General features: G+C 44.3%; 1 protein-coding gene and 1 long non-coding RNA gene across 2 annotated transcripts; both read right to left on the bottom strand.

The window, feature by feature from the left end:
* Positions 1–101: 101 nt before the first annotated feature.
* Positions 102–8,307, bottom strand: LOC311526908 (palmitoleoyl-protein carboxylesterase notum2-like). The gene is made up of 12 exons (XM_084640376.1): positions 7,754–8,307; positions 7,230–7,585; positions 7,081–7,133; positions 6,712–6,807; positions 5,689–5,749; positions 5,101–5,159; positions 4,916–5,018; positions 3,525–3,716; positions 2,889–2,989; positions 2,400–2,547; positions 1,340–1,387; positions 102–808 (listed from the first exon to the last, which is right to left on the bottom strand). The coding sequence occupies exons 2-12, from the start codon at positions 7,541–7,543 to the stop codon at positions 505–507; spliced, it is 1,479 nt and encodes a 492-aa protein (XP_084496502.1). The 5' UTR covers positions 7,544–7,585; positions 7,754–8,307; the 3' UTR covers positions 102–504.
* Positions 8,308–11,702: 3,395 nt separating this feature from the next.
* Positions 11,703–18,045, bottom strand: LOC311526930. Its single transcript, XR_014713196.1, has 2 exons — positions 13,144–18,045; positions 11,703–12,021 (listed from the first exon to the last, which is right to left on the bottom strand). It is a non-coding gene; the product is annotated as an uncharacterized lncRNA (long non-coding RNA).
* Positions 18,046–18,227: the final 182 nt, after the last annotated feature.

The raw sequence follows: 18,227 nt of genomic DNA, 5'->3' as shown, positions 1-18,227 counted from the left end.
TGAGTCAAAGCCCTTCAAAGCTTGATCAATATTTTGTTCATACTCTTCATTTTATTAATAGGCAGCAAATGGAGTTAAAATAAAAACAGGAAATCAGACTTTCTTAGGTTATCATGCAAAATGAAGACTCGACTCAGCTAATCCCCCAGTCATCTGGTGGTATTCAGTCAGAGTGTAAAGGGAAGTGAATGAAGATTGTTCAACAATCATCCCTGTTTGCCCCCCCCCAAAAAAACCCCCTAAAATGTGTAGCGGCCTCCAAACCGTACTGCGGCTTATGTCAGATGCAGTGGAGTAAAAATGAGGCTATGAGTTCACATGATTGAAACAGCAGCAGTGCAAGGTAAGATTGACATAAACATCAGTCATTACAACCAGGTGACTGGCAGAACACAAACATCCCCATACGTGCCTAAACTCTACGGAAACCCTTGACTTTTGCTCAGCCTCAGCATTGTTTGACACTGAGCTACAATTAACCCACAGGGATGTCAAGCTTATGCATTAGCCACCATTGCTGAGCATTCCCAGTTGACTGGGGTCTGATTTGAGCTCCTGAGCTTTCCTGTGGACATCAAGTCGCATCCTGAATGAAGTCTGCATGAAGTTGACTTCTTGGCCGGTGCCGTGGTCATGCAGAACTGAGCAGGTGGGGTTGCAATGGGGCCATGGACAGTTATCAATCAGATGGAAGGGACAACTTCTCATGGAGATCTTTGGGGCTTTATTGCTGTCTTGAAGGCTCTTCTCCCAGCACTGCAAGGCTCTGGCCAAAGAAATGCCCTTCACTTGAAATCCCAGCCAGTAGCTACAATATAAGAAGAGGAGGAAGATGATTACTGAAAAGTGATTACATTGACAAATAACCAATAGAGATGGGGCTAGCTCAAGAGAGAGACTTCTTGTTCTGATTTTCCTTCGCCGATTATTATTAAATAATTCATATTAATAGGAATATTAACTTGGAGCCCAAACCTGCAACCACAATTAGGCACAGCACTTAATACTTGAGTAGTCCCATTGGAGTAATTGGACTATCATGACCATAAGCACTAGCCCAGCCATAAGAATTTGCAGGATTGTAATGCCTCCGCACTGATTTGTTTCATTTTGCTAAACAGCTGCAGAAATCTACCTAAGCAATGAGATTCCTGCAGGCAGCACATAAAGGGGCAGCAGACTGAGGGAAGCGCTGAAGATGTGTGTAGCCAGACAATATTTGTTAGACAGAGTCACGCTGAGAACTAACATGACCTAATACTTGAAAGATGAACAGACATTTAATCCACTTAGGTGACATCTAGTAGGGCAAGGAAATGAAGAAGGCATCTTTGCTCACCTTTTTGTAATCAGCGTGTGAGACAGGCATGCAGGTGCAAACACAGCTCTGTGGGAAAGGGAAACACAGACAAGTGACGGACAAGTGACACAAAATACCCTCTGCACATCCTAGGGAAAACATCCTTTCCTATATTTATATAGGACTTTAAAGGGACCAGCCCACTGCCATTGACTTCTGGGAACAGGACTGTGATAACCTTGGTCACAGAGAGCCAGGTTCTCATCTGGTGTAAATTGTCAGAGCTCTGTGAAACTAGAACTACATAAGAACGTAAGAGTGGCCATACTGGGTCTGACCAAAGGTCCATCTACCCCAGTATCCTGTCTTCTGACAGTGGCCAATGCCAGGTGCCCTAGAGGGAATGAACAGAACAGGCAATCATCAAGTGATCCATCCCCTGTCGCCCATTCCCAGCTTCTGGCAAACAGAGGCTAGAGACACCATCCCGGCCCATCCTGGCTGATAGCCATTGATGGACTTATCCTCCATGAACTTATCTAGTTCTTTTTTGAACCCTAAACTATTTGAACCCTGCACTATTTACACTAGCTGAGGATCGGCCCCTTTGAGTAGTACTTTTTTAGGTCTTGTCTACACAGTGGGGTAATGTGCTCCATGGGGGTGTGCTTTTTAAAGCACATTAACATGTTGGGCATGAATTGGTCCATGTAGACACTGCTGGTGTGCACTAAAGGTTAAAGTGCACCAGAAGGGTCTACAGATCAATTAATGGACAACACGTCAATGTACTTTAGAAATCACACCCCCATAGAATGTATTACCCCATCATGTAGACAAGTCTTATGGCACAAGTAGTCCAGTGGTTGTCAGTTACTATTCAGTTGTAACACTATCATGGAATGCTAACAGTTGATGCACAGATTAGCTCATCAAACGAATGTTACATTTCTGCAGGCTCAGTAATTAGCAGGAGTGTATTAGATGGTGAGCATATGTAACCTCATTTTATTTTATAACACCAAATTCTGTCTTCAGTTGCCCCCCTGTGATGGTCAACCTTTGGTATTTATTCAACACAAAGTAGCATAATACTGACGGGACATCACGCAATGAGTTCCTAAGTTCTCGCCCAAGGTTTTGTAGGTAGTTCCACTGATTTTCTGTTAGGAGCTGACTTCCAAGATGGATATTTTCTAATTTCAGCTGCTCCTCATCGAACAGCCACTGAACCACAAAAACTGGAGCTGCAAAAGAAAGAAAGGCACCCTAGAAAATTGTAGATTAAGTCAGTAATTGACATTAGCATACAGGGCCAGATCCTGCAGCTCCCAAAAAACACCAGTAGCTAGAGGCAAATGCTGATTACGCTAGTGCCCAGGAGCCCATTCATAGACCAGACTCTCATTGTTCTAGGCACTGTACAAACCCAGAACAAAAATATGGTCCCAGCCCCAAAGAGCTTCAGAAATGTTCAACTCCCACTATGCATCATGGGAGCTGCTAGATGCTGAGCACCTCTGAGAATCCAGCCCCAATTAAAGTCAGTGCAGGATCAGAGTCAAACGCTGAGAGAAGATGAACTTACATTTCAAGGATGAATACAACCTATATCCAAGGAAGCATTGCCACTCGTTAACTCTCTTGAACTGCTGTTTACATTTTTCTGGAAGGATTCCATTCCACATCCTAAAAAGCCATGGCCAGAAAACAGTGGGAAAGAGAAAGGTGGTGTTACCTTAAACTAATATGTTTAAAAAAAAAAGATAAAATAAAAGCTATGTGTCTAAAACCAATTGTTCGTGTGAGAAGAATACAATACATCCAGCATAAGGAATACATGGCATATTGTTCAGTCCGAGGGAAGCTCTCTTCTTTTGAACATAGCAATGCCTGTTTTCTTCCTGAAAGTGCTGTGATGGCCAGTAAAGCCGGGTAACTTTCAGTTCATGATAATGATCAACTTATCTATAAGAGCTTCACAGAGAGGTACATTTGCAGCAGGTTATTTTCCCTTTTGGGGTTGCAAGATGAAGCTGCAAGATTTACATGCACAGTTTAATTCCAGGTGCCAGTCCAAGTGCTTGTGCCCCTCACTACCAGACCGAAGGTGCAGATCAGGTAGCCAGAGGTGCAAGAACTCATATTTGAATCATTTTACGGGCACAAATTTTGCAGACATAGCAAAAAACACCCCAAGGTTACAACCCACAGTCTCAAGTACCTGAGTCCTTTCTTGATTGCACCCACTGGGGCACAAGAGGCAGCATCTGAACAATCAGATTGCCTTGGATGTTTAATGTCCAGGAACCAGCCAGAGTCAACAAGTCCTCTGACCTGGACTGCCTCAGCCTCCAGCTCCTCCAGAAGGGCCACCACCCTCTCCAGGTTCAGTAGCACACCAGTCCCACCAGCACTGAAGAGAAGAAAGGCATCAGTTATCTGGGACCCCAGACGGAGCCCTGCTTGTGTTTCCGGCACTCTTTGCCAGCACTTTCTGTGGCAAATACAGGCAATGGAAGCAGTGCATTGTAGTCACTTTAAAGCCCACTATCATTGTAATCTCACCTGCTGCTAACTGTTCTCACCAGAGATGGCGTGGGAACAAAGGGCTTTTGGACAGAAATATTTGAAGTTAACTGGAAAGCCAAGGGAGGTGCAGGTGTTGCCTCCTTTATTCCCTCTGCTTTTATTTAGTTAGTTTTGCTAAAACTGTCTAGCCCTCAATAGACAGCCCTGGACACCAGCACCCTTTGCTCCTCTGCAGAACGGATGCTGCCTAGGCAGCAGTGGCTCCAGCTTCCCCACACGGCCTTGTCAACGTGCTACAGACTTGGGCAAAAAGGACTATCTAAGGCTTCGTGCCCATTCACTCCATAACCTCTCTGCAGAGACCAAGAGCCGTCAGTGCCCACTGTGATTGGGTTCTAATGGCCTGAATGTGCCCTGCCTCCCATTGATTTCAACAATCAGGCTCCTGCTCCAGTTTCAAGTGCCGCAGCTTTTCAGTCTTTGCATCGACTTCAGTGGACTGTGGAGCAGGCCCCGAGAGCAATGGGGCCACTCAATACAGAGCACATCCCTTACACAGAAAACACTGCAGTATGGAGCCAGCGCAGTACTCCGGAATCGACTGCGGCTGTAAGTTGTAGTGGTTTGGAGCATTACTGTGTCACCTGTTGTCATTTTTATATGAGAAATAAGTAAAAGCAACCTTCCTCGACAGATTCAACTGAGGCCTTGCTAGCCCAAGATTTAGTACAGAGCATGTTTGCAATGGTAGTGTGCTCCGAAAGATAGTGTTTTCCAGTGGGCAGGGCGCTGGTCCACGACTCTGGAGACTACGTTCTATTCCCACCTCTGCCACTGATCTGCTGTGTGACCTCAGGCAAGTCACTTCAACTCTTTGTACCTCTGTTTCCTGTCTGTCTGGTCTATTTAGATTGTAAGCTCTTGTCTCTTACCATGTGTTTGTTCAGTGCCTAGCACAAAGGGGCCCTGCTCTCGGTTAGGGCCTTGGAGTACCACAGAAGCACAAGCAGTTAACGACACTACTAAGAAGGGTTTTGAGAACTTCTCACTTTGGCACTCTCACAGCTCTAGGCCCATCCTTACCTCGCCCCAGCAAGCAGGACCACTTTAGCTTGCTTAATTCCCTTAGGAACCAGGTCTTTAATCACCTCCTGGATAATTAGCGATCCCATGAAGGCATAGTCTGCTAGAAGAAAAAGTCTGAGTTAACACTGACTGTGTCAAAGGATCTACTAGAATTGGGGAGCGGCATAAATATAACTGCCTACCTTGCTGTGACTTGGGCAAAGATCCACTCCAGATATCACTCGAGCAGTAAGGTACAAACCTAGGCAGAGGTAGCAAAGGAAAGGCACACAGTTATGGTCATCAGAAAGCACCTGAATAGACCGGAGAAACTCCTACTCTTTTCCCACCACATCACCTACTCAGCATTGGGATTATTTTGGACAGAGGTTCCCAGCATACAGGTACAAATAAGCATGAGGGAGTCACTACCACTTTGCCTTTTCCATGTTGCTAAATGAGAGAGGGGTCTTGACTAGATCCTAGCTAGATGGCAAGGGGGTCCCTGTATGGAAAAGGCTGAGAACCACTGATCCATGGCTTTGCCCCATGAGTGATGCGAGATTAGATTACACGAAAGTGAGTCACTACATAACCCCACCCTCCAGCTGTGGCAGCTCCAACCCTCCTTACTTTAGCACCTCGCAGTCCTTTCAAGAGGAGCCACACAGTTACCCAGAGAGCACAGTAGGTGTCACTCGGTGTTATTTGTAATGAGCAGTCAGAGTAGTAACTGGCCAGGAGCTGCTGTGAAATGTAAGTGGTAGTACAGTGCCTGGGAAGGTCCTTACACTGCATTGGCGTTCCACCAGTGAGGGCTCTCCTCCATCTGGGCAGACAAAATGCCTGTCCCTAGAGTCACAGACACACAACACAAAAGAGACATGTTGTACGAGACACGGTCTCAGAAAACCAGACCAAGAGCAGCAGCTTTCTCAGCTTCGAGAGCCAGGCATAATCCCTGTAAGGATCTCACAGTTTCCCCTCCTGTCTCACCTTCTTCCCAGGCTGTCACCCACCCATGTCATCCTCTCCCTCTAGAATCACAGAAGCATAGTGCTGGAAGGGACCTCAATAGGCCATCTAGTCCATCCCCCTGTACTGAGGCAGGACCAAGTATTCCGAGGCCGTCCCTCTCATTCCACATAAAGTTCAGGCTCCATCACTCTTCTCACAACTTCTGCCTATTCCTTATGCTTCTCTCCAGCATTTCTCCTATCTGCTCCCTTTGGCTGCACACTCTGACCCGAGCCAGGAAAGCACTTAAGCATGCGCGTAATACCATCTTACTGTACCTCAACAGACCCACTCACAACCTTAAAGTGAAGCCGGTGTTGAAGTGTTTTGCCATAGTGCTCAGCAGCTGGCAGGATCAAACACTTTGTCTCCTTCTTCCACTCAGTTTTCGGCCTTCTTTTATGCCTCCCTCTCCTCCCCCTTGTGCTTGGAACATGCCCATACCTGACCTGCTGAAAACACACTCCCTCTCCTCCTTCAAATCCCGCCTAAAACCTAACCTCTGTCATGAAGGCTTCTTCAGAGGCCTTCCCACAAGGAGGATTCTTTACCGGCTTCCAATGGAAATATAGTCCTTATGTATCACAATTATAGGAGTTACATTCTGAAATCACGGTCAGGAACATAAAGCCTGATTTTCCTCTCTGCTCAGAGTCAGCATAAACCCAGAGTAACTCCACTCACTTCCGTGGAGTCATTCCAGACTTGCAGCTGTTTAGTTGAGAGCAGAATCCATCCCCTTATCTTTTCACAGAGCCATGTGAAAGAAGGAATAATACAGCAATTGCAGCGAGTACCTTTCTTTGTTTGAGGCCACTCAGATGAGCTCATTAAGCGACGGATATTTTTATATCTGGTATCACATGTTTCTTTATTATAACAGCACCAGCCACCTGAATGGGAGCAAGAAGATTGTCTTAAAATCTTCATATCTCATCTGATTGAATTAAAATTTATTTTTGACTATACCATTCAGTCAATGTCATCTTTGATTCTTGACACTCTAAAAGCTGGGTCTTTATTCTCATCTCACACTGGTGTAAATCAGAAGTAACTCCACTGAAATTACTGGAGTTACACTGATCGATGAATGTGCGTTCAGAATCAAGCCCAACTTTTCTTCACAATTCCTTGCCTCATTAGTGCATTGTCATTTCCTACTGTACCTTCTAAGAATATGATCCATCTCTTGCTCCCTTTGTGCTCCCTTAAGTAATACCTGCAAATGGTGGAGAAGGAAAGTAAACACACATCAGACTATTTTTTCCTGTTACACTGTTTGTGAAAAGCAGGAGAGTTCTGATGTGATCATTACCCAGCTGTTGTCCCATCATTGCAGGTGACCAGGGGGTTCTTCAGAAAGAAAAGTTTCATGTCCTTGGGTGCCTTCTGAGCATGCCAAGAAGCAAGTGAGGTGCTTCTCAGCTGTGGTGCCAAGGCATCTTCCATAGGAGGAAGAACTCCCACAGAGACGTCTTCCTCACCAGCAGTGTGCTCCAGTTCCCCACTGGGGTTAGGGCCCTTTCGATTCTGGGCAAGAGTCTTCATGTGAGCTTTGGAATTACGTTTGCTTTGAGACACTGCTTCCCCCAGGAGCAACAAAGTCACCAGTGCCCCTAGGATCTTCATAGCGACTGCCTCCTCCTGACTGAACAGGCAAAGAATAAATCCCTGGTATAATAAAAGGGCGACATGAAAATCTGAAGAAAGCGAAGTTTAAGAAAGACAGTGTCAGGAAGAATTAAGCCAGCAAGGAATGGACCTAGCCATATTCACAGGCATAGGCATATTACTACACTATAGAGATGACACCCCCAAAGCTGAAATAGCATCACATACCTTAAAGAATAGCTGGTCAATTGCTGATCTTCAACTGAAGCATTCTAACAAGTGCAATATCATAGGCAAGGTACGTCCCTGATGGCCAAAGAATGAAGATCTTGGGTTGGAAGCCCAGGAGGAGTGCTCAGATCACAGCTCCAAAGTGAACTTTATATTGTCCTCATATGGAACATATTTCTTCCCTCTTTTTCCTTTTTTCTTTTCTTTTCTTTGAACTACCGCCAAGGTTGAGCAGATGATAGGGGCTGGAGAAATGAAACTACACCCCGTGCTGAATAAGTTGCAAGACGTCCTTGCAAGCACTTTGATCTTGAAAGTTACATACTTAAAATTTCTATAATTTTATCCCCGTTTTGCTTGCTGCTTTTCGGAGGGTGGGGAAGGGTATGATCTGATGATATAAGCTTTGGCAATTCACCTCTGTGGGATGATTTTTAGTTGTTTCATGCATAAGAAATGCTAGGGGTTACATTTGTACTTGGTAAGAGCTTTCAATTCACTGTCTCATCAAACAACCTAAGCACCAGCTTTTCAACTTTTTCAGTGGATACTGCATCTTTCCCCTAGTTCATGTTTTTGTCAGATTTATAGAGTATCAGCATGGAAATAATAAAATAGTGCTCTTAAATATATTAGAGCTAGTTGAATTATTCATTATGAATAAATGATCTGATGAAGTTATTCCCCTTTTTCAAATGACTCAGTCATGAACCAATTCAGATTTCTGCAAATGTATTTGTTATTAGTTTGGATGAACAACTTGGAACGAATGGATTACTTGAGTACTGATCACCTTCAATATTTGCTAGTCATCTGTTAATTGGGCTGTGTGATTGGTCACCTCTGCGACATGGTATTGCGTCAGCTCCCTGATTGGATGATTGAAAGTTTTAAAACAGAATAATGAATTATAAATAACAAAAAATGATGGATAATTTTGTATGCGTGTAAATACAGATATTTGCACGAGGAACAGCCAACCCCCCAAAAATTTGTATGAAAAAACCCTATTAACAAATAATTAATAAAGGACAGGAACACGGTCGAACAGCCATTCATAATTTGAATGAAGATTTTCTAACACAGGTTCTACTGAATTCAGTAGAGATACACCAGTGTAAAACTGGAGTGAGATCAGAATCAAGCCATTTGGTCACAGACCTAAGAGAAAAAGAATGTCAGAACATACCCTAACCTCTGTTTTATTTCATTTTGTAAAATACAGTCTATGTTCCTTAATCAGGTGGAAGATCATCAAGACAGAAAAGAGTGTTCAGTGTCACAGACCCAACTGGCTATAAAAATCTACATTATAAGTTAAACTTCTAGTCCAGTGTAAATATTTCTTCCTCCCTTCCATTTAGCGAATTGGAAAAAGAAAAGAAAACTCTGTGCTCTTACCCTTAAATGAGATGGAAAAACTTATCCCCCATGGAGCACACAGGAAATAACCATCACTGACTGGAGAGGAGATGAACATTGTGAAAGAAAACACAGTCTATTTGAAACTAGCAGACATATTTTTCAGATAGTTACAGAGTGACTCATTGGTCCCTAAAGGGAATTATGAGTGCAGCTTGCTCCCCTCACCCATCCATGAAATGCAACGCAGGCCATCCGCATCCATCAAAGGGACTTGCTGGTCCAGTGCTAAGATGCTTAGCTGGAGTGATCACATCATTAATTTCTCTAGGTTGCTTTTCCCTGAGGTTCCTCTCTCGGTGCGGGGGGGAGGGGGAGGGAGGAGGCGGGGAGGATGTGTCAGATGCCATATGGAGATAGCTGGGGTGAAATAGTTCATGAAATTCGACTATCTCCAGAGATGAGGGTTTTCATCTGCCCGCCCTGCAGTTTGGGTGAGCATAGAGGCAGCCAATAGACAGCACCATGGGGAGCTTCAAGTGCATTTTTAAAAACAGCTCTTTTACTTAAGTGATGTGACCTGGCAATTGGTCACCAAAAAATCTAATGATCCAAGAAGAGACTAAAAGGCTTCAGTGTCTGGAAAGGGGCAAATGTGCCTATTTCATCTATATCTCACCATTAGAGTCCAGCCCAGGTTTGTACCAACCGGGAGGACATTTCTACCTGATGGTTGTTTTGTGGCCTCAGAGAAATGAGCTGTGCTGGGGAAGGGTCAGTACAGGTCTTCTGAACAGGTGTCAACATTACAAAATCCTCCACCGCAACTGGTGCAGTTTGGCTGCCGTGCTGACATCCTCAGCAGAGAAGCTAAGGACTCAATAGGTGTGATTACTTCACTACTCACAGGAGTGGTCCCCCCGGAAGGGAAGTCTGAACACAAGGCGCCACAAATCCCCTTCACGTAGCATCACTGAGGAGCCGAAGCAATCTCCCCACTCACCTTTTTCCATAAACTTTATCCCCTTACCTTCAAGCATAGGTATATTGCCTCCTCTCCAAGGAGAGGTGTCTCTCTCATAGACAACTTCTGTTGAGTTCTGATGATCAGATTGATGCCTGGACAGAATAGCTTACTTGGCTTCATGCCTGAACATCTCAAAATATGGCCCTTCATTCTCCTAATATGCTAATAAGTCAATGGAACAAGCGCTCCGTCCATGGGTGCAGGTTTCTCTCCTAGCACAGCAGCCACTTTTCTGAGACTCACTAAGGTTCATAAGGGGAAGTTAAGGGCTGAACCCAATAGCAACAGGATGTGACCTGGGCTGCCCTGTAGATTTACAGCAAGGCTGGTTCTCAGAAATGAAAGGGTGCAGGAGATCCACCTGCCCAGCTGTATTTGCAATAGATGTACTTACGAAATGGCCTGCACCTACTGCTCCATTGTCCTCGATTCTGCTGGTTTTATAGTTTCTCATATACAGTATTTCCTTCTTGATCATAACACAAGCAGCATCACTGCATTCTGCATACTAAAACCCAGGGCATGGTACGCTACGTATGCTGCAGCTGCTCTTTATTAACATTACGGAACAAGGGACAAAGAGAGGTGAGAAGCCACCCTAGGTCTTCTGATTCTCTTTTATGGCTGCCAGCATGACATTTTTACAACTCTGGTGGCAGAATGCAAACCTATGCCTTCTAACCAGTCACCTCAGCCAAAGGCAGATGTCGTTTCTCTTTTGTAGAAGAAATCACCATGGTTCATTTTCTTTGCATCAGCTTAAGTGTCATTTTAAAAACAAAGTAAAACGGTCTCAACAGAAAAGCTGATTTGGATGAGAGCGGAAGCTATGGAACATATGCAAGGGGTTAGGCATGATATCGTGCACAGATGATGAGGGAGAAAAAGTTCAATCCTTAATGCTAGTCATGAGTTTTCATGCCTGTTTCACGTGTCTCTTTGTGCCCATACACTGATACCTGCAAAATGTATTGTTGATGGGATGGGCACTCTCAGCATGTGCTGTGTTTTTCATTTGTTAACACAATGGGGCCATGATGCTGATTGGGGCATCTGGACAAATAATAACAATAATAAAGAATTAAAACATTTGTCAAGTGCGCTCCTAATTCAGTATCCCCCAGAGCCTGTGCATCCCAGGATCCCCTGGCTGCAGAACTCACCTCCGGGCTGGCTGCAGAATTGCTTGGTGAGTTTGTACCCTAACATGCTGTAATGATGTTGCCTTTGGTGGGACACTTCAGGACAAATTGCTGAGAGCAGGGCAGTTACAACCCAAGGCTGGGGTTCCTTTGCACACCAAGGCAAACCAAACCAGCCAGAGAGAGAGGACTTTGGTTTTACCCCACTGGCTAACCATAAGTCACACAAGCAATTCCCTTAGACACCCCAGTTTCCAGTATCATCACCAGTGACACTCATTATGGGGGCGAATGGTTATGAAAACCAATATCCCAGTAAAAGAAAAACAGTTCTCCCAATCCCAAAGGACCAAGCCCCAGACCCAGGTCAATATACAAGTCAGATCTTACCCACAAATCACACTGTTGCCAATCCTTTAGCATCTAAAATCTAAAGGTTTATTCATAAAAGGAAAAAGATATAGATGAGAGCTAGAGTTGGTTAAATGGAATCAATTACATACAGTAATGGCAAAGTTCTTGGTTCAGGCTTGTAGCAGTGTTGGAATAAACTGCAGGTTCAAATCAAGTCTCTGGAGTACATCCACAGCTGGGATGGGTCAGTCAGTCCTTTGTTCAGAGCTTCAGTTTGTAGCCAAATTCCTCCAGAGGCAAGAAACAGGATTGAAGACAAGATGGAGGAGATGCAGCAGCCTGTTAGCCTCTTGCTCATGGAAGGACACCTTTTGTTCTTACTGTGGAAAATCACAGTAGCAAGATGAAGGCTGGAGTCACATATCCATGCATGACACAGTTTGCAGGCCGACGCCATTGTTTACATGTTAGTTTGAACGTTCCCAGGAAAGCTCAGATGTGGATTGGCGTCTCCCAAAGTCCATTGTCAGTTAAGTGTTTCTTGATTGGGCACTTACTGAGAATAGTCCCTTCTCAAGAAGCTGACCAAATGCTTCACTGAGGCTACTTAGACTCAAAACACATTGATATACAAGTACATAGCCAATATTCATAACGTCAACTATAAAAATGACAGACCCATACAGAGAGCATAATCATAATCAGCAAAGCATAACCTTTCCATAGACACCTTACACGACAACCTTTGTACAATATTTGCCGCAAATATATAACAGTGGTTGCAACAATGATCTATACAGTCACAGGTTATGTCAGTAATGTCACACATGCATTTGGCTCACTAAATTTGGGATGAAAGGCAAGTCTAAACGCTGCCACTCCAGATAACCCGAAAGCTCCCAGTCAACAAAAGAAACAGACTGAAAAGCGAAGGCCCTCCCCTGGGGCACCATGGCAGCTGGCCTATGAAGCTTCCATGAGCTTCACAAGCTCTGCAGCTGTGGTGGAGACTTCTTGCTCCATCCCAGCAGTGCTGGGGATTACATGGCTGCCTATGTTTTCCGCTTTTCTGGCATAGTCACAGACTCCACTGGGCACGGGGATATTGTGAGGAGCCTGCTGTCTGTGCGGGAATGACATTCAGTCGGCTTGGGGAGGCTTTTAAAGAGAGGCGTGACCTGACTTATTTGCTTTCATCCTGGGAAACAGCCTTGTCCTTGTCAGCCAAGGAGAAGCAGACAGCAGCAAGTGGCCCCCTGAGGCTAAAGATTTACCTGCTCCCAAACCCAGCAGTAAATGGAGAAGGAGAGAGGGCCTGCCTAGGTCCACTGACAAACAGGTCCCCCTGTCAACAACAGCCCCCCTTGCAACCAGGTGTTGAGGAAGGGGAAAGGTACACATTCAAATTTCTATTGATCAAATCAGCCCAGTTCTTTGCGTATTGGAGCTAACTTTGGCCCAAGTGCTGCAATAACTCCTGTGAGCTTGCTGGAGGCACTCACCCGCACAGCGTGGGATGCCACTGAGCCCTTGTGCTGGGTATGGCTCCAAGTGCTGTTGATGTCTTTGGAGATCCCTGTCTTGAATTTTATTAAGCTCTTCACCCTAGGCAGAAATGTTTGGAGAGGAGGTTTTTCAACAGCCAGGATGTATTACTCCAGGCACTCTCTGCTCTAATGTGCTGTCAAATATTAACGTCTATTACATCCCAAATACAAATGGATTTCAAAATATCAAAGTGTTTCAAATATTGTCTCCTTAAATAGAGAATTCACACTAAAATCACAGCATTAGACAAAGAGAGAGACATGTTCACAAAAGGATCCAAATAAAGACTGACCAATAAAAAGGTCTCCTCACAATAAAGGTGGTTAGTCTAATTCATTATTTTCCCATGAGCCATCAAATGAAAGGTCATATACAGTAGCTCTTACGTAGTCCTTACTCAGACAATCCTCAAGGGAAATAATCAAATAATTAAAATAGTTAGCTCTTATATAGAGCTTTCTATCCCTAGATTGTGAAGCGCTTTACAAAGGAGTTCAGTATCATTAGCTCAATTTTACAGATGGGGAAACTGAGGTACGGGGAGAAATGACTTGCCCAAGGTCACCTAGCAATCTAGGGACAGAGCTAGGAATAGATTCCCTGTCTCCTGAATCCCCAGTCTAGTACTCTCTCTCTCTTCTCTCCCCCACTAAGCCTGGAGAAACAACTCAGCATGAAATCCACTCCTGCACAGAGGGCCTGCATCGGTCCTATGAACCACGTAAACCCTTCAAATGTAAATCAATGTCATGTCATATCCATCAGTATAATATTTGAACAGGTTCTGGGGAGTTTTCCATTGGAGGGGACCTTGTTTGTCTCCCACGCAGACTCCTCTATAGATGGCTGTGTCCTGACAATGGTGCACTCTGATTCACAGCCCCTCATCCTTTAGCAGAGGCTCAGGGCCACACGGGAGATGATCACATTTGAACAAATCATTTCTTGAAGCACACTCACCCAAACCCTTTTTCACACTCTCATTCCTTTTGTGGGTGGCTTTTCTGCACCTGTCTTTATCTGTGATCTGTTTATTCAGGACTGTTATCTATGACCCGCAAGGGAGGCATACTTTTTGAGTTAGGAGCTGGCTTTGCATTTGTTAATGCCTGCCATGCATCAGTTTCCTCTTACAGGCAGTTCATATTGGCACGCTGACACATTCCGCATAATGAGTGACTGATGCTCTGTGAACATAGTTCTTTGTGGAGCTGACTGGATCTTAATCTTCTTTGCATTAAAGCACTGCATACTACTTTCACCTAGCCCCTACCTGATTTTGCTACTACATAATACAGACTAGGTCGGGTGACCGTTTTTCACTTTGATGTAGTGGTCTGTATGCATTTATTAGGTTCCTGGCAGCATAAATCTGGCCCCTTTCACTTCTAAATAGGTCTGGTGAGGTTGAAATATACAGTAAAATGTCATCCTCATAATAGACATTTTCCCTGTTTACTCGTCGTCATTTGCACTTGCTCCTGCAGCACAGGGAGGGAAGGGGCTTGTTTAATTTAACAACAAAAACATCTGTGTGCACCTGTTTCCTTGCTGATGGCAGCAGTACAGTGTGGAGCAAAGGTTCAGGAGTTAAGTGATGGTGCTAAACCATCAGGGGAACCAAACTTTGGGCTCACTTTACCCCTTGATGTGCACACCCCGCTCTAATTGACTGTGCTGACTTGCCCCACCATTTTAGCAATGTTTTCGGACCTTATTCAGCCAGACCGACCAGTGGTGGCTTTTTCAGGAGTGTTGCCTTTAGTGGGAATTTTGCCTGAGTACAGGCCGGAGGATTGGATCTTTAGTTTGTATTGTAGATTTTGTCAGCAGACTATCCGAAATTAAAGTAAACATTTCTTCATGTGATAGAGAGAGAAATGAAGCCCCAAATGCTTAGTCATATCAATGGACTCCTTAGTACTATCACTCAATAGCTAATCAAGTCAGCCAACCCCTCGGCATTCAGCCTGGGATTTTCAGAGCAGCCTAAGGTCCAGATTGCGACCCAGCCAGCGTGATGCCAAAGAAGTGTAGGGGAACACTTTACCGGCAACACAGGTAGCTCATGGGAGAGGAAGCAGACACCACAAAGTTGCTATATCCCCCCTCATGCAAGTGAGTGAGAGAGGCTAGAACTTAGAGGGGAAAGGCCAGAGCATTAGCTCCACCCCACCCCCAGCATCCAGCATCCACCACCAGGCCAGCATCCTGGTTCCAGTGTGCACCACGGAATATATGCCACACACAGCTGAGTTTACTCCCTCCATGGGCAGTGCAACAACATGCTCCCTTGTTCAGGGCTTGTGCCAAAGCTAAGGTTCGGCCAAAGGGAATGAGGCTCCCATCTGCACTGAATTTCCATAGAAGTTAGGTGTTTAATTCCCTTAAGCTCCTTTTGGAAATCCCACCTGAAATCATTGCAGTAGTGTGCAGAGACCCCCAGACAATTTGGGCCCCTGTTGTGCTAGGCTCTGTACACCATAGCAAGAGAAAAGCATTGCTTAACGCATAAATTGTATGAGACACTTCTGTATGTTTTCTAGATCAATCAGCTCTCGTGCCTCTACTTAGGTCAGTGATTGGATAGAAAAATAAAATGTTTAATTCCTCTACGATGCGATGTTTGAAGTGCTGCCAACTACAAACTTCACACGAGAAACTGCTCTCGGATGCTGTATATTGTGTTCTGTTTAGGCACTAGAAATCAACCCATTCACCTCATTTCTAGGTTTGATCTCCTCAAACCTGAAGATATTAGTAGGCTAATCAATCCGTTTTCTTCTGTCTTTGTATTGTCTATATGCAAAATTCCTATTTGTCTTCCTAAAACTATTGATCTGTTGTTCAGCAGATACTTAACATATCTAAGGAATGAATAAACGGCTGTAAATCCCTCATCCCATTTCCCAAATGCATCCAGCACCCCTTGTTCACAAATGTTCGTACAATACCTGAAATAAAGTCACATCATCGTTTCAGTATTTAGTGTAACTGAGTGGTTTATCTTTGAGCTGTACAAATTTGGAGAATAAAACAATGACCACACTCCCTACCAAGTGCATAAAACATTAAAGAAAATGGTTCTATGTTCACCGAAATGAAGACGGGACTAATTATAATCACACTAACCATAAAAAGGTTTTGGTTAAAGTCTCGTACATATATTTGGGCAATTCAACAATGCAAACTCTTTGTCCCTCTTGATAGAATCTGTCTAAAACATGCAATCAAACAACACAGCCACTGTAAGGTTTCATTAATAGTTATATGTCTCTGGATTGTCATTTGTCAAGTTATTTGAATGATTTACTAGTCACCGAGTGTCGCTGGAGGAGCCTTTTGTTCTGTTCCATCTAGTCTGTTAAAAATGTCACGCATTTGGACAAGGTCATTCAGTGCTCGGTCCTTTGCTCACGAGGGAATTCTTCACCCTTGGGGGATTATAAGTGGCTATTTTAAAATCCAAGGCACAATTTTATTGACTTAGCTGGACTTTTATTTAGGTCTTGTTTGCTCTGAGTCTTGTTTCTGTGTGTGTTTGCTGCACTGAAGCAACCCAGAGGGTGCTCGCATTAAGGATGCTCAACAAAATGAAGGGAAGGCTTGACATTCAGGTGAACATTGAAACAGCACTCTCAGAATTGCTTGAAGCTGCATGGCAGTGAGTAGCGAGCTGCCGCATCTAACAGGAGCACTCGTCTGCCACGCGCTTTGTTCTGCTGAACATATTGCAATGTGAAACTCAAAGGCCCAGACCCTCAACTGCACCAGAGCTCCCCCAGCACAGTCTAAGGGGCAGGGTGAGAAAGGAGCATGAACGGGCAAGCAACTTCTAACCTTTGCTCTTCCCTGAAGCTGGGGCTTGCTGGGTTCATCATGGCTGCTCTAAATTACAGCTGGCTGCAACTGCATGTAAGGGGCCATTCTACAGCCATGGTGCATCAAAGCAGCACAGAGAGTCTGGAGCAAGTCAGGATCTGGCCCCACAAATCAATCCAAGTTCACCCAAGATTCACTTGGCAGGTTGTTGAACCTTAGTCAGCCTTTCACCAAAACCTGGGCTGAGTTTTGAGTCTGTAATGAAATCTGAAACCAGGCCAGTTCTCTGCTTGTGCCCAGGCTAGATCTAGATTGAATGACTCCAGGAGAAATCTGCACTGGGGACCTCTATCAGTGTCAGTGTGATTGATGGTGTGACTACACCAGGCCCAATTCTGCCCTGACTAGCATCCCATTCAAACTCATTGGTTCAAACAGGATCACATGGGGTATAACTCCAGGCACAAAGTGGCCTTTTTATTATGTGCTGGACTGCTGTCCATATAGGCAGTTACACTGTGGTAAAGTCAAAGGGAACCATGCACTTGGATCAAAGTTTAGTGAAATAGTACTGTCAGTTATAATCTGTCATTGATTGCCCATGGCTCTGTGTATAGTGGCATGTAATCTGTCATAGATTGCCTGTGTTTCTCTATAGATTCACATATAATTCGTCATCAACTGCATGTGATCTAGTCCTATGTAATCTGTCACTGATTGCCCAGGGCTCTGTGTACATTCACGTGCAATCTGTTGTAGATTGCACATGGAGCCCAACACTTCTTACATAGTCATCTTTAAGAATATACTTTAGTTGAAATAAAACTCATATTATGCAGCTGTGGTAGAGGCACACAAACATCCAAAAGATTAGTATACATCCTCTCATCCTTTTATATGTGAAAAAAACAATTGCTGCGATAATACCTGCACTCGTAATTCATTCTGTTCAGTAAAAGTCTTTAAAGTGGTTATAGAAAGAATAAAAGAACACAACCCAATATAATATCATTACAGCCGTACATGTCCATCAACATAATCACCTTGGTTTCCCTCAGAAGCTACAGAGCACCTTCTACAGTGAAGCAAGTGATTCTTGAAGCCAAAGAAAGCAAAGTTAACATGAATTCCATACAAAACTGCGCTCAACATGTGCCTGGCAAAGTAAAAAAGAAACAGAACACACCAATGTTCCTCAGGACAACTCAAATCAAAC

This window comes from Lepidochelys olivacea, assembly GCF_965140295.1.
Source record: "Lepidochelys olivacea isolate rLepOli2 genome assembly, chromosome: 10".
Lineage (NCBI taxonomy): Eukaryota > Metazoa > Chordata > Testudines > Cheloniidae > Lepidochelys > Lepidochelys olivacea.
This window is presented reverse-complemented; position numbering and strand designations above follow the sequence as displayed.